We start from the raw sequence: 23,478 nt of genomic DNA, 5'->3' as shown, positions 1-23,478 counted from the left end.
CGTGTGAAGCGAATATGTGTCCGTTTCGCTTAAAAAGTCCTCCTCTTAGGCACATAACCCTCGTGTGCTTTGCCATACTCAAATAATCTAATCTAAAAATAACTTATAAGGAGGTAATACCAGTAAATGATTCGGTTGCTGAACTTAAGAGAACTCAGACGATCCAGACTGCAACTGATCTAAAGTAACATTATTCAGAAAATATGTTTCAATATTTCCTTTCTGAGTAATTGATTTAATTAATTTAGGACCAGATGAAACTGAAATATTGAATAAAGAAAGTAAATGGTTAGTTCACATAAAGGATATGATCATCGGGAAAAATATCAATAACAGGTTTTTACAAAATGTCAGGTAGAAGATATTTCCTTCATATAGAATTTCAAAAATATTCAATGCTTAACAGAATATACTAAGCACATTACACAATAAACACACTACACATTGAAATTTTGCACTTCTTTTTTACTTTCTCTCAGTTTGTACATCGAAATTGAAGAACAATGTTACATGTATCGTTAAGAAACTCAAAACACAGTTTTGTTTACAGATACTAATTTTATATTTAGGAATGAAATTTTACATTTTGAAGGAAATTGAGTAATAGGTTGCTAAAAGAATAACAGAATAAAAATATTTTTTATTCAATAAAATGTACAACTTTAATAAACTTATAATACATTTATTACAAAGATCATATAAATACTTTATTTAATAAGCACAACAAATTAAATAGTACTCTTTCTTAGTATTTGTACTATTTTACAAATGAACGCATTTTTGCATTCTTGTTATTAAAAAAAGAAGAAAAAAAATTATATGTAACAGACATCACGTGATATGCTCAAGAATTCTGGAAAAACTGATAAGCAAAATGCAAAATTAATTATTAAAATGACCATTCGAAAGTTAAGGCGTATTATTAATTATCAAAATTAAAGTCTAACAAAAAATTATATCAATATTTCAGTAGCACTGGAAAAAAAGCTTTGAATAGCATCATATGCGTCACACTGCAAATCACGGTTCTGAAACTATGAATAATGACATCATATACGTCACATTTGCATATTATGGTTATGAAGCTTTGAATAATAAAGTCACATTTGCACATTTTGACTATGGCTGTAAAATGATACACTGCGTTATAGGCTTAATACAAATTTATCAGTAAAAGTACATACATTTGCATATTATGGTTATGAAGCTTTGAATAATAAAGTCACATTTGCACATTTAGATTATGGCTGTAAAATGATACACTGCGTTATAGTCTTAATACAAATTTATCAGTAAAAGTACATCTGAGAACAAAAATTTCAATACATGAAACCTCGGATCACGAATGTCTCACTTCATGAACAAATTATCTGATGACGAGTGATATCTGGAGTTAGGAGCAATCAAGTCAGCAACAAGTGACCTTCAGAGTTATTTTGAGGTAACCTATGCCACACAATTAGCATTTAAGGACTTCAGATAACATCACTATTCTATTTTCTGTTGCTTAACTCTCATTAAAAAAGAGCTGGTAACAAATTATTTAAACAGCCATCAATTCGGGATGAAAGAAATCGTAGCCAGATTGGGATGCAGGCAGAGATTTTGAGCATCAATATTTTGAGCACATTTTCATCATTTACAGTCAGAATTTCTTTTAATCTGTGATATGTTTCTAGATAAAACCATGGGCTGGGAAGGTAACAATCTAGACATAAAGAAGCTACGAGAAGACCATAAAAAAAGTTCAATGAGAAAGAACTGCAACAATTTCAAAAGCAGCAACAAAAGGCGACTGTGTAAGAAAGGTCTTCAGAAGAAAAAAAATTATCTTAACTCTCTAATCTGTGAAATTTGTATGTAATGGGATAAAATAGAAAGATGTCATGTAGTGATATCACCCTGATAAAGCAGTAGCAACCTACATCATAAGCATTTTTAATGACAGTGCAATGTCTTACTTCAGAAACATTTAAAATTATTTGTTAATAGTGTCTTTATATTTTTTCTTTACTGTTTAATGATTTCCACCGGCTTATGCACTTGTGCTTAAAGTACTATTATAATTAAGACACAACAACACGCCGAACAAATACTAATTCAGAAGTCAAACAACAAAAATCAGCATTATATTTTCAAAATTTTCACAGGACTAGTTTCGATGGTTTTACCGAACCACCATCCTCAGCTGCAAAACCGCAAATGAACGAGATAGGATATAATGATTAGATAAGATAAGAAAGCCTGGACAAGAATAAGCAAGTGGCGCCAGCTGTTGATGAAACCAGAACTAAAACATAATTTCTTTAAAGGCCTAAGGTAAAGATGGATTGGAATTAGGATCGTTAACTAGAACAGAAAGATTTTTTTGAATGTGAAATACCTCTAGAAAATCCAGTTCTCCAATGGAAGATGTTTTTTGATGACATTATTTCCATCAATTAGCTATAAAGTCGCACATATTTTGCACAAATTTAACTTTCGGGTCGTTTATTCTCCCAATCAATAAAATTCCGAGTTCCATACTCAAGGACCCCCATTCCGGATATGAATTCCTGGGGTATTTATAGGATTCCTTGCCAGTGTGGTTTAATTTACATTGGCCAAACTAAGAGAGCCTTAAAATTTCGCGTCAAGGAACATGAGGCATATGTTAGAAAAAAGGAAACACAAAAGTCTTCTGTTGCTCAACATTGTTGGTCCGAAAACCACACTTTCAATTTTTCTGCTCAAAAATTTATTCAAAAAACATTTTCCATTGGAGAACTGGATTTTCTACAGGCATTTCACATTCAAAAAAATCTTTCTGTTCTAGTTAACGATCCTAATTCCAATCCATCTTTGCCTTCGGCCTTTAAAGAAATTATGTTTTAGTTCTGGTTTCATCAACAGATGGCGCCACTTGCTTATTCTTGTCCAGGCTTTCTTATCTAATCATTGTACCCTATCTCGTTCATTTGCGGTTTTGCAGCTGAGGATGGCGGTTCGATAAAACCATCAAAACTAGTCCTGTGAAAATTTTGAAAATATAACGCTGATTTTTGTTGTTTGACTTCTGAATTAGTACTGTTATAATGTTTAAATGAACAATCAACTGTGGGTCAGGAACAAATAAATCCATTTTACATTATTTCTTAAGGGAAAAAATTGTTTCGGTTTTCGAACATTTAAGTTGATGAGTAGCTTTAAGAACGAATTAAATTCGTGAACCGAGGTTTAACTGTACAATTAAATGCTCATTTAATTTGAAATAAAGAAAGCGCTAAAAGTATGTCATAAATAAACTTTTATAAATATCTACATATAGCACGAATGCAAAGCTCATAACTGACTTTGAAAATATATCACGCTCTTTTGAAATTAAAAAATAAATAATTCGTATAATTCATTTAAATTTAATTAAAATTTTTAAAGCGCATGTACAGATTTACAACGCAATTAAACGCAGCGACTTACACAGTACCATTAACAATAAAAATTATTTATAGATAATCTTTGCATAAATTAAAAGGTTAAATACTTTGTGCACAAACTACAATTATCACAAACGAGTGCTTTATTATGAGCAAAAATGAAAGAAACTAATCCGTTAGAAACATTGATTGATTATATTACATAAAAATTTGAGTAATTTTTTAATAAAAATCACCTCTTAGATTAATTATAAATAATCTCTTTTGCATAAAATAAAAGTTTAACTATTTTGAGCAAAAACTACAATTATCACAAATGACTGCTGCATTATGAGCAAACATAAAGAAAACTAATCCGTTAAAAACACTGATTGATTACATTACATAAAAACTCGAGTCTATTAAAAAATATTATAATCATCTCTTAGATTAATTAATACTTCCTAGTTGAGACAACACATACAATAATATATTAAGCTTAGTCAAGAAAATATTCTCACATTTTTTATTACAATAGCAGCTCTATTAATTATGAAAATATGATTTAACAGTCAGATTTTCAGAGCTGTTGAAAAACAAGGTAACATACAATATTAGGCATACAGAGTTCATTATAACTGTATATCAGTCCTGCAACACAACAACAAACATTAAATTAAGTACTTTAGTATATCATTATTCCATTTTTGAATGAAAATATCACTAATATTGAGTATTTTTATTATTTCAATACACTTTTCTTTTCGCATATAATTTAAGATCACAGTGGCTTCTGAGAATTGAAAACTAACTAAATGAAAACAGGGTTTTGTCTAATATTGAAATAATCAACAACAAAGATGCTGCAAGTAAGCATGGTGACTTTCAGTATATCGCATTCAGTCACTTCGAATGTCAAAAGCTTTAGCAATTTTTAATGAGAACGAAAGACATGCCAATACACTGTCGGTAGGTCAGATTCACGAACTTTTCATCGAGAACGACGAAAATTTCAGCTTCTTGTCAATCACCTCATCTCACGTATATCATTTTAGTATTATATTGAAATAAAAACAATGACAGAGATCAAGACGAAAACATGTGCACAACAACCTACATTAATTGTATGCTTCGTTTGCCTAACACTGTTAATTACTTGCCATATCCTGTGTTCAATATGTACATAAAACTTACAAACATATAAAACATAATTTTTCACTACTCATTGATTTACATCACATTTCAGTGCTTCTATTATAATTATATAAAAATTTTCTTTTTTCGCCTTTTTTTATTATCATAAACTATTTCGTGTGGCACTGTGTTTCAAGTAGTATATGCATTAATTCATAAAAAGGAAATTTGGAACGTTTTTCTCAATGACCAGATGTTTGTTTATGTTTATTATATGTTTTCAACTCAAAATGCTTCGAGAAATCGAAAATTGACTGTCATTTGAAATTGTTTTAAAAACCTTTGCCAGTGCTAATGCAGGCCATAAATACGTTGTCAAGAAGCTAAATATAACTGATATTCTGTATTTATAGATTCTTTACTGATACTATTTTCCTTTATTGATTCTTATTGATACAATTTTACAGCTACCAGCATTTTTCCCATAAAAATTTGAATGACTTATGAGAACGCATACGTATTAATTATTAAAAAAATTAAGAATCGGAAATGAGAAAAAAATTCTTACATTACTGATATATGCAATCTACTAATTAATGAGCATTTGGCAACTAATAACCTTTCTCATATATTTTGATGTGAGTGGTATAAATTAATTACAATATTCTTAGCAAGTCAAAGAGTAATTTTGTATCCAGCAGTTTTCTTCAAAATATCCTCACAGAAAATTTCAAAACATTAAGCGACTACATTAAAATACCCAATTTATTTTGAATACAAAGGTATAGGTTTTCGGTTTGAATATACAGAAGTTAAACCAAATCAGTAAATAAAAATGAAAGTATCATTTAAACTAACAATGAATTCAAATGACGTTAAGTTAATGTTAATGATAATTGCAGGTATCATGTTCTGAATTAATATATATTACATAAATAATGTAAATATTTGGGATACACTGAGTAAATTTACGTTAAACTAGTTGAATATTGCATCATACAAACAGCAAAGGAATTCCAAGCAAATTTAATTTTATAGCTTGTAAATATTTAATAAAGTTTGAAAATAACGTGTTTAGGGGTTTAACGACTTTTAGAAAGTTTTCGAACTTTCAGGATCCTTTTTAATATCCCCATAAGTTCGGTTTTTTTTCTCAACTTCCCCATCTAGAACAGATAAGCCCACCTGAGAAAGACCATGTTTAGATGGTGTCGCAATAAATTTGAACATAATGTTGTTTGCAGTATTAACGAAAGCAAACCTGAGCATTTTTTAGTAGGTATTTTCTGCCGTTTTGCATTCAGAGGTTGATTTTATAAACTGGTCTAAAAGTCTTGCTACTCCTACGACAGACAGTAGAAGGTACTGTATTGCCAGCGTTAGTTTTAGGACCTCACCAATGTCGTGACGGCATCTATATTTGGTAATAAATACCATTTGCTGTTAATACAAACAACTTAGAGTTTTTAAATGGGATGTTTACCGGGAGAAAGTGCTACAGAATAGCGATGTTTCTTTTTGCGCTCTGCTCAGATCAAGATCAGAACCTCGGAATAAATGAAATACAGCATGCTCCTCCAAGAAAATTCTGCCAAAACAGACAACTCTTTTACTGTAACCGGAGTTGGAATGATGCCTTTTCTGGGACGCAAGCAAAGCCTCCTCGTTGTTCCTTCACTTGATCGGCACCGTAACTGAAAGACAGCAAGCACGCATAGTGACGCGAACGCGCCCGTTGTGCTTGTGGCCGTGATTAAGGCATTGAGCTAATGGTTTCGCCGTTACGCTGTGGGGCGAAATGTGTGCTTTTAGTCGACAATTATGTGATGTAGTTGGCTGAGATGGCAGCGTGGAATTGTGCGATGATTTCTATGGGCAATCGGTGTGCTTTGGTCTGGCGACACGATGACTGGTTTCTACGCGACAGACCTCACTTCGACTTGCAAGATTTTGTACCATCGTCAATATCACTGCCTCACACTCGCAGCGCCGCATCTTCCAATCTCACTAATAGATGGTGTTAAGTTTACGCTTATGCATCCTTAGATTGCCAATAGATGGAGGTAGTGTTCGTAAAAAGAAACTGTGATGTCATAATTATGTATATGTATCAGTTCGTCTTTGGGTGTTCGTCAATAAACGTTGTGTGGAATAACGCTCCTCTGTTTATTACTTTACATTCGATCCAGTCTGATTATTAGAGACTTACACATATTTTGTTTAGATTGTGTTACGAAGTAACAGTAGTAAGTTAGGGAACGTCTGAGACCGCCACAACCTCCCTCCATTACCTCAGAAAATGTGCATTCCGGTCTATATTTCACATATAAAACAGGCATTACCCGATAACTTGTTTATGGTATTGATAAATTCTCATCTCTTGAAGAAGTAATACGTTAACATCTAACCATGATGCAGGAATGGTTTGTTCCATACAGCTCCAAAGCCTTTTTCTTTTAGCTGATTGTTGGTCGAAACAGGAAGTAGCCCCCCCTATGCCTTCAGCGTCAACGAATTCGTAAATGGTATGTTCCTTGATTTACAGATAGGCAAAACTACTAGCACTGATCGAGTAGCCTGCCGCAAGCCCCGAGCTTTGCTCAACATAAAATGTCTTATGACACACGATTAAATAGAATGTGTTAAAAAAATATCAAAAAATTGAAGTCAAGGAAGATGCTTTAATGAAGCATTTATAAGAATCACACTTCTTAAAGCTTTTCACGGAATATCGCGCCATCACAACAGATTTCAGTTTTCCCGACATGCTGGAGTCCAAATTTAGGCTAGCAGCCAAAATCAGTCATTTGAATTGATTTATGGCTATAGAATGTACTAACAAGATTTTTCATTATTCTATACATCGCGAATAGCGGCAAATAGTGATACTGCTGCTGCTTGACTGCAGCAAAATATTAAACTATTCGGATTAGTGAGCAATGGTGAAATGAATACAGAACTCTTTGCATAGCTCTCTCTTTCTGGTTTTATTTGAAAACAAATATCGAAATTACTCGTCTATGCTCCCCTTCTTTATTAGTTTTATTGAAGGAAAATCGAGAGGGGGAAGTAAACAAATAATTCAATTTACGAAGAGCGTTTCTACAATAAGAACATAAAGAATTAAAAGAACTCACGGATAAACTATCGGTAAATACCAAAATATTACTTATTTAAAAGAAATCTACATTTCAGAAACAACACATAGCAATATCAAAATTACAATATCTAAAAAATCATTTTCACTTCTACTTCCCTATACCTTGAATCTCAATCGATCTTATTACTCTCCGCTGCTACTCCTAAGGCAAAAGCTTGTCCAATGCTGCTCAAACAAATGTATGTTGCTAGTCGTTGCTAAAACCATTCAGTCTGTCCCGACATGTGCAATGGTCTTAAGAACCATGAAAACTATTAGATATTCATGTTTTTTTTGGGGGGAACCCTTTACAATCACTGCTTCATTAATCAGAATCCGGGCATCCACGAGTATGCCAATCCAGTTCAAGATATCTGGACTTTTTTCCAGTTCTAGTAAAATTAGGCGAGCCTGTACACTTCCACTCGTTAAAAAACTTAAGGAAGCAGTCTTTTAACAGTTTATTCACTCATACCTTTCATATTTCCAGAACTGCTGTAAATCCTCATCAAATAATGATTGGAACGGTGTCCCTTTCGTTCAGTTGTTTTTTACATTTTTCCATGAGATGTCTGCACCTGCCCACCACTAGCAATGATTCCTTATGAAAAAGGCATCAGGCTAACTGCTCCATACAATTTCGAGCCACTCTTTCATAAGGTCGGACGACATACAGTCTCAGAGTACTACAAATCGTCGCCATAACCGCTCAGCCTGTCTTCCCTCCCGCAATGGCCGATGAATAGAAATCGCGGTCTTCTTGAAGCTCTTCACCACGACTGCTTAATATATCAGAACCATTAATCCAAAATCCATGAGCATATTAGTTCAATGAAAGGGCTCTGAATTTCTGCACTTCCAGTAAAACAATGTGAGCCTATACATATTCAATCGTTAGAAAGTATTTGAACTATTTATTCATTGATATGTTCTGGTTGCAGAACGGATGCAAGTCCCCTTGGAATGATGATTGAAACGGTATTTACTTTGGTAATTAATTTTTTACATATCCCATGAAGTATCGTCGAAGCTTTCTAATACTAGCAGTGAATTCTTATATATAAGTGCATCTGGCCAACGGGTATACACAATTCCGAAACATTTTTTTTTTTTATTAAATCGGACAAAACTCAGCCTTTCAGTGCTGAAACTTGCAGGTTGTTCTATCTTTCTTTCCAAGCGCAATGGTCTTGAAAACCATCAAGAGCATTAACTAGCCCCGTTTTCTTGAAGCTCTTCACTGTTTTGCTAATTCACTAAATTTCACTATTATTGCCTCATCTATTAAGAACCCATACATCTAAAGTCTACGAGTATATCAATCCAATTAAAGATCTCTGGATTTTTCCAGTTCAAACTACATTATGCGACCCTGCTGATACCCAATCGTTAAAAAAGGCTTTGAGCGGTTTATTCACTGGTCGGACCCATGGTTGCAGAAATGATTTAAGTCCTCCTGGAATGACGACAGGAACGCTGTTCGTTCTGTTCTTCTTTTTACATCTTACAAGCGATATACGCAGAAGCTGGCCAAAACTAGCAATGACTCCTTTAACCACTTGCGCTACGACTAATCTTCACGGTTGCGGTGCCTTGCTCTACAATATAACAAGCAGTAAAGTGTCTCATTTACGCCGCTCCGCGTCTGCGAGTGCAATCCAGAGCTGTAACTTGAGAAATAAACAATCTCGTTGTTAGGCGACGTGTGCACCACGTTATTTTCATTTTTGCAATAGATGCCTATCGACGTGGTGTTCACGTCGCTCGCGGTTTGAGACAAAAGCATCTCGACGTACGTGGCACGTCTTTTTAGCGCAAGTGGCTAGAAGAGCATCTAGCCAACGGGTACATATTATTTCGAGCGATTCTTTCGTTAAGTCTGACGATATTCAGTCTTTCAATGCTACAACTCGCAATTTGTTGCCATCACTAAAAGGCTCTGTTCCCACGTGCAATAGTCTGCAGAACCACAATGAGCATTCTTGACGCTCATCACTGTTATTGCCTCATCAGTAAGAACCCATGCATACAGAATCCACGAACATATCAATCTAATGTAATATCTTTGGACTTTACCAGTTCTAATAAAATAATGAGTCTGCCGACATCCACTCGGTATATAACCTACCTAGATAGTTTTCGATGGATTTGGTAACCGATACGTACCATGACTGCAAAATTGTTGTACGAAGGAAAGATGAATGTTCATTTGTTTTTTAACATCTTCCATTAGATGCCTGCAGAAGCTCCTCAAAACTAGCAATGACTCCTTCTGTAGAGGAGCATGGCCGATGGGTCATATAATTTCGGGCCAATCTTTCATCAACTCCTAAGACATTCAGCTTTTCAGTGCTGTAACTTATAAGTCGTCGACATCACAGATCAGTCTGTCTTCTCTCGTGCAAGAGTAGTCAGATTCATCAAGACCAGTAGATAAGCACATTTTCTTATATCCCAGACGGGTCCTCATTATTACTACATTATTAATCAGAACCCATGAATCTAAATCCAAGAGAATTTCAATCCAATGAAAGGTCTCTAAGATTTTTTCCCCTTCTAGTAAAATTAGTAAAGCTACCGACATCCATTCCTTATAAAACTTATGGAGAAAGTCTTTGAATGGTTAATTCCTCGATACATTCCATGTTTGTAGAACTGATCTATCTCCTCTTGGAATGGCGACAGGAACAGTGTCAAGTTCAGTTGATTTATCTTTTTACATCTCTCATGATGTGCACGCAAAAGTTGTCCAACATGAGCAGTGATTTATGTACACGACGGGTTCATATAATTTTGAGAATCTCTTGTAATAGTTCAGACGACATTCAGCCTTTTAGCTCTGCAATTTGCAAGTCGTCTCTATCCCCGTTCAATGCCTTCCCACATGCAATGGTCTTGAAAGCCATGAAGAACATTAGATACCCCCTTTTCTTGAAGGTCTTCACTATTATTGTCTTATCAATCAAAACCATGATTGCAAAATCCACGAGCATATCAGTGCAATGGAAAAGGTCCTTGGATTTTCCCAGTTCTAGTAAAATTAGGAGAGCAAGCTCATATCCACTCATTTTAAAATTTACAGAGGTAATGCTTGAGCTGTTTATTCATTGATGTGTGTCCCCCTAGTTGCAGGGATGATATAAGCACTTCTGAAATGATCACAGCAACGGCGTTTCCTTTTTTTTAATGCTTCATGAGCGCAGAAGCTGTTCAACACCAACGTTGACCTCTTATGAACAAGAGCGTCTAGCGCGAGGAGTCCATACGATACCGAGTGACTCCTTTATTAAGTCGGACGACATTAAGCTCGTCAGCACTACAAATTTCAAATCGCTGCCACCAACATTCAGTCTGTCTTGCCTCATGCAGTGATGTTCAGAATCAACGAAAAAAGTAAATATCCCAGTTTTATGAAGTTCTTCATTATAACTACTCCATTAATCAAAACCATGAATCGAAAATTCACAAGAATAGCATTCTAATGAAAGTCTCTGGATTCTTCCAGTTCTAGTAAAACTGGCCGACATCACTGATATCGTTTCGTTATAAAACTTACAGAGATTGGCTTTGAACGGTTTATTCATTTATACGACCCCTAGTTCCAGAAATAATCCTTTTGGAATGATGATTAGAACGGTGTTTTCTCTGTTCATTTATATTTTTACATCTACCATGAAGTGTCCGCAGAATCTGTCCAACACTAGCAGTGACTTATGTACAAAGGCATTTGGCCGACGGATCCTTACAGTTTCCAGCCACTCTTCTACTTAGTTGAACAACATTCAGCCTTTCAAGTGCTACAATTCACAAGTTGTTATCATCACCGTTTAGTCTGTCTTCTCTCGTGCAAATGTCATTAGAATAATCAAAACCGGTAGATATCCCCATTTTCTTGAAGATCTTCATTACTACTTTGCTAATCAAAAACCATGTATCTAAAATTAACGAGAATATTAATTGCAATGAAAGGTCTCTGGATTTTTTTACTATTTATAAAAAATCGAGTATACTGGCATCCACTAGTTTTAAAGTTTACGGAGGTAGTCCTTGAAAGTAATATTTTCGGATGCATTCCACGTTTGCAGAACCTGTAAATTCTTCTGGAATGATCACTGGAACGGTGTTAAACCCGTTCATTATTTTTTTACACCTCTCTCAAAATGTATGCAGAAGCTGTCCAACATTAGCAGTGAATTCTTACATACAAGATCACCTGGCCGAAGGGTCCATACAATTTCGAGCCAATCTTTTATTAAGTTGGACAATATTCAGCCTTTCAGTTCTGCAACTTTCAAGTCGTCGCCATCACCGTCCAATCTTTCTTCCCATGTGTGGTCTTTAGAGACAGCAAGCTCTTTAGATACTACCTTTTTCTTGAATGTCTTCACTATTATAGCCTAATCAATGAGAATCATGCCTGTCAAGTCAATAAGCATATCATTCCAATGAAATGTCTCGGAATTCTTCCAGTTCTAATAAAATAAGGCAAGTCGTCAGACATCTACTCCTTATAAACACTATGGAGATCGTCTCTGAGTTGGTTTTTTCACTGATACGTTCCATGTTTATAGAAATGATATGAGTCCTTCTGGAATGATTACAGGAAGTGCTGTTAATATTTTTTAACATTTTTCACAAGGTCCCCGCAGAAGCTGTTTAACAAATGACTTATGATGCGGAACAGCATTTAGCCAACGGATCCGTTTAATTTCGAATCACTCCCTCTCACTAAGTCGAACGACATTCAGCCTTTTAGTGCTACAGCTAGCAAGTCGTACATTTCATTCTGTTTTCCACGTGCAATGGTCTTTAGAGCTATCATGAGCATTAGATTTTCCCGTTTCCTCGAAGCTCTTCACAATTATTGCTTCATTAATCAGAATCCGTGTATCCAGAATCCACGAACATATCAGTTCAATGAAAGGTCTCTGGATTTTCTCAGTTCTAGTAAAATTTGGCGAGCTTGCTAACATTCATTTGTTATAAAACTTACGGAAATAATCTTTGAACAGTTTATTCATTGATACATCCCATATTTGTAGAAATGGTATAAAGCCTATGTATAAAAAATCCACCAGCATATCAATCCTATGAAATTTCTCTCAAACTTTCCAGTTCTAGCAAACTTACGAGAGCCTGCTCACATCCATTCGCTATAAAACTTACAGAGAAAGTCTTTGAAAAGCTTATTCCGTAAAACGTTTCATGTTTAAAGAAGTGATGTAAGTCCTCTGCGAATGATGACTGGAACGGTATTAGTTCGGTTTCCTTTTTTTTTTATATCTCACATGAGATGCACGCTGAAGCAGTGACTTTAGTAACAGAAGCAGTGATTTTTTATGTATATGAGCATCTGGGCGACGGGTGTATTCAATTTAAAGCCGCTCTTTCATTCAATCGGACGACATTCATGTTTTTCCGTGCACCCTATGATACAATTAATTATCTATGAGACTATTACGAGTTTTTGTTTCGGCATCATTTTCCGTTCATGAATCGTTCCTGTAATTTTTAGATCCTTTTCCAGATTTCCATTCTGCTCTCTGAAAGCATTGCGGAAATGGAATGTTATGTGTGTATTTTTAAAATTTTCTGAATTTGAAAAGCTAGGGCAAGAGAATACGCGAATAAACATATTATTTAATATGTTTCTGACATACAAAATTTTCAATGCAATATAATAACTGATTCACTAACAGCTCTTTATATTTAATGTAATCTAGTTAATATTCAATACACATGAAATCAAAACTAATGTCGAAAAATCTTTGAATTGATCACCTGTCAACTACTGTTTGTAAAGCACAAACGAAGAAATTGCAGTTTGTTTCCTGAGTAGGTTAAGCAGGATAGGATATTTAGTGACTGCATACGTAAAAACATATAGTAATGAAGTATAACTGTGCAGTTACTAAAAACAGGTATGATATTAATACAGACCAAGAAATAGACACTGAAGATTTCGTTCGAAATTTTAACGGTGAATAACATTATTTCATCGATGAATGCATAACAAGCAGATGCATAAATTAACTATCCAATGGAAGATGAGAATTTATTATCTTCCGTGATTTATCTAAGTTTTGTGATTTATCTGCCCAGAAAAATTAATATTTGAAAATTAATCATCAGTTATTGTTGCAGTCTCTTTCATACAAATTAAAGCAGGATAGAATTACTCGGACATGTTGAAAACTGAAGCAAGAAGTTTCTACTTAATGTAAACAGGAAGAAATTTCATCAAGCATTATTGTGATGAAAATTCAATAATTACGAGCATGGCAAGAAAACTATTTTTTTAGAAGAAACCAGGAATGTAAAGATGTAACATTTTGAGTTAAATTAGTTAATTAACTTCTATAATTACTATGTCCTTTTTTTGTCCCTGAATGATATTTATTTGAATTATATGACGCTCAACATGTGAACCAAACTTGTGTAAAGGAAAATGCAACAGGGTTAAAAGACAATGTATAAGAGCTGAGTTACACTATGTGTACCCTTTACAAGAATATCCAGATACTTTGACCAGCTGCTAATGAGATAATTTTAGGCACCAATTACATTCATTTGTTAACATTATTAAACATTAACTTTGACTATCCTCTGACAAAAATTTAAAAAATAGTTAATTATGAAAATATCAGTTCGTTATCAGAGTAGAATAATAGTTTGCAGAACTGTGTTGTTAAATGTGCACCTAACCGCTAGTTACTACAGCACAAAGTCCGAAATCCGGACGTCCATTACCTAGAATAATCTAAAATCCGAACCTCCAAGCCATATTAATAATAATAATAATAATAATACGCATGCGCATTTGATTTTTCCTTCACTAATAAAACATGTGGAGATTTTCACTTAAAAATTCCGATTCTTAATTTCACTTAGGCGCTAAATAAAATACCTCGTTATGGAAAAACTATCATGTACGCATAAATTTGTGAGATTAATAATTTGGCTCCGTAGCTGAGTGTCTTGGCGTACATCTCAAACCGAAACATTCACCTATTTTATATCCCTAACGCTGACCTGGCCGAGTCGTTCTTTATTATATTTTGCTTTCATCACTGCATGTTTATCAGTATATGACAGCTTCAGTAATAGCTCATGCAGTGATGTCCACACTTTTTTTTTTATATTAGTAAATGATTAACAAGGGTATGGCAACCTTCTTAAATACTCTAAGAAATGTTGACGAGGAAAAATTCAACAAAAATTTCTTTTCATATGCTAAATGTGTGCATGAAGCGGGAATTTCCCTTCTCATCGGAATGTCATTATTGATGTGTAAAATAAAGTTTATATATTTTATACTTGTATCTTACCTCACCATGGAACCTCTACATTGGTGACCGACGTTGGACAACGCACATCTTTTGATCATTTCTTGGAATTTGGACAAAATGCGAAAACGGAACTAAACAAAAACATCATCAACAATGGATGAAATATCAGCAGTGAAAATACCTCCTTTCGTTTCTTCTGATCCATCTCTATGGTTCATGATGGTAGAATTTACTTTTGAATTAGCGGTTCCAAAGGCTAAAACAAAAGATTACATTTAATGCTATTTTAATTAAGAATAACTGATATGTTATTCAGCATAAACCCAGAAGCGGCGGCAGAATTTAGGGAAGACAAAATTTTTGGAATTTGGGGAAGCACTGACGGCAAAATTAAGGGATGAGAAGTTTTTTATGATTTCGGGAATGCACTGGGATCCAAAGTTTAGGCGCAGTGAAAATTTAGAACTTAGGGAAGGCGCTATTTAGCAGTATTTAGGACCCGTAGAGACTGCACCAGGCGGTATCGAGCGCCGGCCTTAGATAAAGCCTTAAATATATGTGGGAGTTTATTTATTCAGAACTCGGATTAGTTTGAAGCATGTGCAAGAAATAAACGTAGGTATAGTAAATAACTAAACTAATACAATTCAGGCTTAATTCAGTACGCAAAAGGAGCAAGACTAAATTTAGCGAAACCACTTGGCTTTCGTCGCCAATCTTGTGATACCCAGCCAATAATGTATAACGGAAGCTATTAAGCTAGACTAAAATTATCTTTAATGATTCTAAGGCATTTCAGTTAATGTAGCAGACTGCACTGCTCCCTGATCTTCTAATTTGATCCTTATTATTTTTTGCAGACTTATTATTACAGCAATTTTATAAAATCTAAGCTTGAGCTTTCGATTATGTCGAAAAGAGTTTCCAATTCTGGAGTTGCCAAAGGATCTACACAGCAAAACCATATTTCGATGTCCATTAAATAAAAGTGGAATTGTTGAAAAAAAAAAAAAAAATGGATAAAGGCATACCCGTCTCAAAATTATGCAAGGAGTATGGCATTGCAAAGTCCACTGTATATGACACAAGAAAAAAGAAAAAGGAACTTTTTGAATTTTTTGTGGAAGCTTCTTAAGAAACTTACATTAAAAGAAATGTTTAACAAAGTAAACAAATAAATATTAAGCTTTTTTTTTTTTTTGTAAATTTTGATACCCTTTAGATCATAACTGTTCTTTATTTCATAAATTACGATTTCATATTTTTAATTGTATAATTTCTGCATGCCATCTTACCAGATTTAAATTGATGATCTATTATCCGGAAAAATCCCAAATTCGGAATCGCAGAAGTTCCGATCAGTCCGGATTTCGGACTTTGTACTGTACCATGTTTATATATTTGTTTATTTGCAAGTAACAGGAGTTTTAATTTTCATTATTTTATGCTAGTATCAATGATTAGTAACCTATAAATATTTAGCAACTATTGTGTATTCATTCATTAGATGAATCTAGGTTATATGGAGAAAATAATTCATGTGGAGGGTAGCCGGTGTAGCAGCAGTTTAAGTAGTAAAAATATATTTGATTTCGCAATGGAAACGTATGAAAAGAAGCGCTAATGACCGGTCATATTACTGATGAAATGTACAGAAATTTTTTTTTAAAAAGTTCAATACATAATTCTGATGATGTCAAAGGATTTTGTGACAAAAATTATCAATTTAAGATAAAATTAAGTATTTATAATCACGAAGTCACACAATGAAATAAATGAAGAACTAATGCTTTGGGAAAATTTCAAACGATATACCAAAAAAGAAATAATGTTCAAAGAAACCTATATCTGAGGGCACTTTGATCATAAATCAAATTTTTATATAAAAGTGCAAAAAAATGTTTTCAATCTAATAACTGTGCACGTAAATAGAAGAAAACTTTTAAAATATATATATATATATAGCCTTTAAGTTGTGATGAGTAACAACCATACTCACCAACCCACTTCAAACTTTGCATATTTAACAGATTCCAATCTTGAAGATGACATAATAACAAATATCAGAAATCGAAGTACTTATAGGAATCGCCTACCTTTTACCACTGAAAACTGTTTCAAGTGGAATTACTTGGTAGTAAACTTCTGAAAGGTTCTGAAAATACACCATTCTTTTTAAAAAAAAAAAAAAAAAAAAAAAAAAAAAAAACACTTGCTTTACAACTATTCTGGAAAAATTGTTTTGTTGAACAATTAAAAAACTAATTATGAAAATATTTTTACATCCAACATAATGTAATCCCAGATATTGTAAAAAAACATAGCAATAACATAGCTATGATACACATTTTAACACTTTGAAAGTGTTTACAGATATATACTTCCTTTATGTATACATCTTACTGCAGTTAAACTGAAAAGCAAATAAAGAAATAAAAGCATTATTTCTACACATAATCCTAATGTTTTAATTATTTATTCAGCAATGCTATTTCTCACAGTACAGGAGTCAGTCGGATTTTCTCCCTAAGGAAATTTTCATTGGAAGTGCGAAGGAAGTCATAAGCAGGTTAAGAAAATATAAATTGAACTTATTCTTCAAAATGCATGTCTGTCAAATAACAGCTATTACATAAATTCCAAGTACACATAGTTTCAAAACATGTGGATATGTGGTGACATTAGTTTAACTTCTGAAAGCTTCCACAAAATACTCCTGAACACTGTCAAAATAATGGCACCTTTGATTTTACTTATACAAATTATGTAGCACCCTGTCATGTTTCCCTTTGTGGAACTTAATAAATATTATTGAATGACTCTGAGAAAAGCACAAAATTTTAAATTCTCTTCTATTACTATCAAATTATAATACTTCAAACCCAAAATATGTAAAGTAGGCCTTTCATCACTGCCCAGATCACAGTTTTCAACAATTTATGCAGATAACTTGGATTCAAAAAGCAAATAGAGTATACAATAAAAATGGCAATATCCTACAGTTACAAATAAGATCCAATGAACACAGACAGTTTGAATCTTAATGTGTTCTTGATAGTCAGCAGATGTCTGAATGTGTAACACACAGCATATTGTGTATCACAGAAATATTTAAAATGTGCAAAATAACCCAGATTAACAAAGAACACTACCACAATTCAAAAAAAAAGTGTGCATAATACATGTATGTAACAGATGTATGTGTAATGCAAAAATCCATTATACGAGTTGTACTTCTGCATATAGCATAGCATGCTATGTTAGAGATATGGAGAAGAATACAGTATTATAAAAACACTGCTAGCTGCACAAAAGGATAATCACTACAGATGCAATAGCCATAAACAACTAATTATCTTGAGATAATAAATAAGCATTAGTCCTTTTTATTTTATAAACAATGAAGTCAGGAACGCTTAAAAGGGAATACAAAATGTTCACAGAAAACTGCATTTTAGGAAGAAAAAACAATCCAGTTTTTCGATTTTATTTTCTCTAACACTTCAAAAGGAAATAATTATAATTAAAATGTAAAAAATCTATGTAAATCAGGTTTTCTCATCCTACCAGTAAAATAAATACATTATTTGAGGTGCACAGGAAAAGCCTGAAACATTTGGTATACCCAATCCTTCAACAGCTGCTATTTTTATTTCTCGAAACAAAAATATTTATTTAATGCTACCCCCCTTATATCTGTTAAAATCTATATTAATACAATGGCAAAAAAGTGTTGATAGACTATGTTGGATATCGTACAGTAATACAGATCTGGATACATTACTTCCCCTCCAAATTTTACTTCAGAAATTTTTTGATTATTTAGATTATACACCTATTATGGTGTAACAAACCACTGCATTTTGAACTTTTATAAAAACTATCAGTTCTTACATTAATAGTTTTCATGCTTTAAAAGAATATTGAACATTTCAAATAGTTGTGTCTGACACACTGAGATCATTAGTTCTCAGCAATTTTTAATCTGGTTTTTATCTTGAATGACCAGATGCTGCTGTGTGCATCTTGAAGAAACCAATTAGTTTTCACTACTGTAGCACATTTATGAAGACACTATCTCTAAATTTACATGTTTTGGACCATCAAAAATTAAGTTCAGCTTAATAAGTTTAAAAAAAAATGTAACTAATTATAGTCATGCTAAGGTCCTAAGAATTATTTCGTTTACATCACAGGTTGAATATCAATAACTTAAACTATAACTATCTTTCTTTCCCATTTCCCTCCGATCTAAATGTTAATATTTCAAGTTTTCGCAGATTATTTGAAAAAGACATCTAAACAAACAATCAAAACCATCCAATTTGAATTGAAAAAATGTCTGTTCGGCATTATCTTATACGAAACCAAATCATAAGAAATATAACAGAAGCACTGTACATAAGCCTTTTTGTTTTTATGCAACTGGGGGGAGGCATTATTTATAAAACAATTTCTGATGATATTCTGCAGGAAAAATGATGTAAAATTTTATACCTTACATGTCCTTCATATGCATATTAGCACTGCTTGGTTAAATAAAATATTTCAGTTGTGCAAATAAGTCATATTTTAATATATAACAAAAGATATGATGATAGTTTTTCATATAAAAAAGGGGGTAAATCCACAACTAAGAGTATTTGAGCTAAATTTACACAATATTAAATATAGCTCTATGTCTTAGCTCCAGGCGTTATGACATAAGTACAATATTTTCAGCAGTCAAGTCGAACATTTATTTTCAGTTATGGATGTTAACTGGCTTCCCTGCTGTTGCGTACTTCAGATGTTTAAAATTTACATATAAAATTGTATTACTGGAAATGAATAATGGGTAACACATTTCTTACGCTGAAAACTGGGTTACTTAGAGGGAGAATGCAATAGAATAATTTCATGTGAATACTTACTACACAACAAACATAAGATTCTTCAACAATATCAATATGGTACTTCAAAATTTCAACACAATATAATAATTTCACATTCATAATTTGCAATGATGTTGTTAAGTATTTTACATAAGAAGAACAAAATCTTGTTTATCCTAGACTTCACACAAATATGGAAAAACACTTGATTAAAACAAAAGGAAATAAACTGCATTACTACTTATGGCGGATTTTTAAACTATAAATTATTTTCAGGTACTATATTTTTCTTTATATTTTAACATAATATAAATGAAAAGTATGATACAAAATGCATTCAGCACTATAAAAGTTACATAATTTCTAAGACTTCAAATAGAGCTTCATTTAAACATTATTTACATAAATTAAAAGAAAAAAACTCTCAGGACAGTTATCAAAAATTTCTTTTAACATAATTTCGAATAAGTTTCTTTCTTTCTCCCTCCCCATGCTACAGCCATACAACTACATGCACACTCAAAGATAAATTGTTTCAATACTTCAAAATGTACATTTTTACTTTTTTCCACAATCACACAACTGCATGCATACTTTTAGACACATCATTTCAATACTGCAATGCAGAATTTTTACATATACTAATAGAAATACATCTTACTGTATACAACACAAACCTGATAACTCTCTCCCCTTTCTAACCCGAGGCATTACATGAAATTTAGGATCTGGTGTAGGTGGACGGAAATCATCATCATCATCATCACCATCTTCACTTTCTGAAATATTGTCTCTAGATGTTGTATCTTTTGTTGAACTAGATGGACGTGTTGAAGATGATTTCAGACTTTCAGCTTTCACTTTTAAGGTAATTCCTCCTGAGCGCATAACAATCATTTCAGGTTCTGACTTTGGAAGATCTGTTTCAATCTCCATATCTGGTTCAGAGATTAATCCAATTATCTCTTCTTCACCTGGCTTTCCTTCTAAAATATCATCATCTATTTCTGGTTTCTCTCCATGAGAAGGTTTTTCAGCAAAATCATTTGTTTCCAACAAATGTGTTTCACTTTCACTCTCTTCTTTAACATAAGAATCACTAACTTTACAAAACATACAGTTCAAAAGTTCAAGTATTTCTTTTTCAAGGTTTTCATCAACTGATATTTCTAATTCCTGTTTCTCTGCTTCAGATGCCTAGAATATCAGAAAATATAAAATGTTTGAAGTCTTAAAATAATAATATTTAATATATGATATACCATATTTATTTGCATATTTTCCCCCTTTTCTTACTAATTTTATCACTTGAAAATTGGAAGGGGGAAAATATATGGCATATACAATATCCAAAGAGATGGCTTAAATAATAAGCATAGTGCATATAAAACCACACTAATATTATTATATTAGGTATTTCAAAAGATTTAACAATTTCAATCATATTCCGTTTACTTACAGAAAATAATTCCCTATTTGTGCATACATTTTACATTGTTACTATATATCAGAAGTTTCTTAATCACATGCTGAAAAGCAACAAGTAAAATTATATGAGAAGGAGAAAATGCGAATAAATATGGCATACAGTAAGATATTCATTTGATACGATTAACTTTAAAAAAAATTCTAACAATTCCTGAAGTGTATTTTCATTCTTCATGATCATTTCTGCATAACAGAGAATAACTATTTACATAAATGCTTTCTGAGATAATTTTATTTTATGTAAAGAAATTAAAAATATTTGGTCCATCTAAAACCAAAAATTTTTAAGTAATTAAGAATCTTAACAATTCATAAACTGTAGCAGCATGGGAAAAGTTTAAAAATATAGTTACCCATTTAAATGACATTAATGCAAATGAGTAAAAAAAAAAAAAAAAAAAAAAAAAAAAAAACTCAAATTTATTGAGACACACTTTTATTACATAATAGCAGATATTTTCAAATAGTAAGCCCTGAAAAATAATATAGTTTTATTCTGTTACTGATTGTTCATAACTTCAAAACATGTACTTTTTTCAGAAAAATTATTATCTCTCCCATGATCTTCACCTTTCAGATGTAGAGTTAAAAAAAATCAATCCTTGCATAATCTAATGCAACTACTACTCCAAACTTTCATTCCAAACTGACATTTTTCATTACAATTTCAAACACCTTATTAGTAAGAAAAATGCGTGACCAAACCACTTCGGAGAAAGTTGTTTTCATTTCTTGATGGTACAGCAATGTAATTAATTCTCGTAACTCCAAAAAGATCTAGTATATGAAAAAATGTTTTCACTTCTCTCACATTATATAGTTTTCCAATCCTATTTTCTACTAAAACATACAATTTTTTTCTGAAATTACTGTCTAATAGAAGATGGGTTACAAACAGATCTACACACAATGCAATCAGGTATTTTAACTTTAACATATATCAGATATGACATAAGACCTCAGATGCACATTAGAACAGAAAATGATAAGAAACCTTTCCAAAAAATAAAATACATGCAAATTTAACCTCAAATGCAAAGATTGCATGCAACACAAAAATTATCTTAAAGTAATACCAAAAGAGAAAATATCTGCATTCTCAGTCTGCATCCATTTTATTATTTATAAAATTCCGTCCTGTATTAATAATTGTCCATTCCTGTAACATAAATTCTGTCCTGAGTATATGTTATGCGGAGAAGTTCAAAAAGTAATTATGAACTGCATTAACCTTAATAATATTAAACCAAACTGAGATTTAAAGCTCTTTGGTGAAGGTTATTAGGTATATGTACTAAAAGTATTTTAAAAACATAGACATAACTTCTGTATTGGATATACCTTAATTAAAAGAAGTGTTATAAAGTGATTAAAAGACAGTAGTATGATGCACATTCTTGCACAAAATTGCAGTTTTAACTTAAGAATTCATTGTAAAAAAATTTAAGAAACACTATTTTTTCATTCCTACTACTTCTGCAATAGAAAAAACACACTAGTCAGTGGTTAAAACTACTGAATACTCATAGTTCACCAGGCTCGAACCCAGGCTGGCTGCTTGGCTGATTTTTGTAGTTTTCTCCAACAATGATATGAACATATGGCAGTTTCACTCAGACCAACCTCGACATAAGAATCCCTCACCTGCTTTTACCAAATTCCAATAATCTAACCATTAAAATAACATTTATAATCATAAATGAAATAATAAATATTTAGACTCAGTTAGGAGGGGAGACTAATATATATTTTTCTAGTCTATAGCAATGCAATCAGGAAAATGCTGCACATTTAAATCTAACAAAAAATCTATTTAATTAAAATTAGGAGCATAAAAGTGGACTGTTAGAAAATTCTAAGCATTAGTAAGCTGCAATGAGAAATATTAAATGAGCAAAACATAAATTATTAACAAATAAGTTTGATAAAAATCAGATATTGACCTTTCTAGCATATTTGCTACCAATTACTGAGATTTAGGGTAAGTTTATAATCAAATATATTATAAAACCAACATAATATTATCTGTGAATGTTAGCTAGTTTGTATGCAACACACATGTAACTGTTTTGTGAATTTTTCAGTCACATTTTATTTTAATGACTCAAATCAGCATACAAATTTTGAATTTTGTTTTATTAAAATAATTACACAATTATCAA

At 32.5% G+C, this 23,478-nt stretch overlaps 1 protein-coding gene across 3 annotated transcripts in view; it reads right to left on the bottom strand.

Moving 5' to 3' along the window:
* Positions 1-444: 444 nt before the first annotated feature.
* LOC118189518 (uncharacterized) overlaps positions 445-23,478 on the bottom strand; it is a 317,844-nt gene continuing 294,810 nt past the window's right edge. For all 3 annotated transcript variants that reach the window (XM_085809144.1, XM_035360141.2, XM_035360142.2), the window contains one exon: positions 445-21,025. In XM_085809144.1, the coding sequence (XP_085665270.1) occupies positions 20,486-21,025 (540 nt within the window). In that variant the 3' untranslated portion in view covers positions 445-20,485. The remainder of the gene's footprint in view (positions 21,026-23,478) is intronic.

This window comes from Stegodyphus dumicola, chromosome X2 (genome assembly GCF_044657685.1).
Source record: "Stegodyphus dumicola isolate Sdum_Otavi_A_Nest chromosome X2, ASM4465768v1".
NCBI lineage: Eukaryota > Metazoa > Arthropoda > Arachnida > Araneae > Eresidae > Stegodyphus > Stegodyphus dumicola.
The sequence above is the reverse complement of the archived record's forward strand: the minus strand, read 5'-3'. Positions and strand labels throughout refer to the sequence as shown.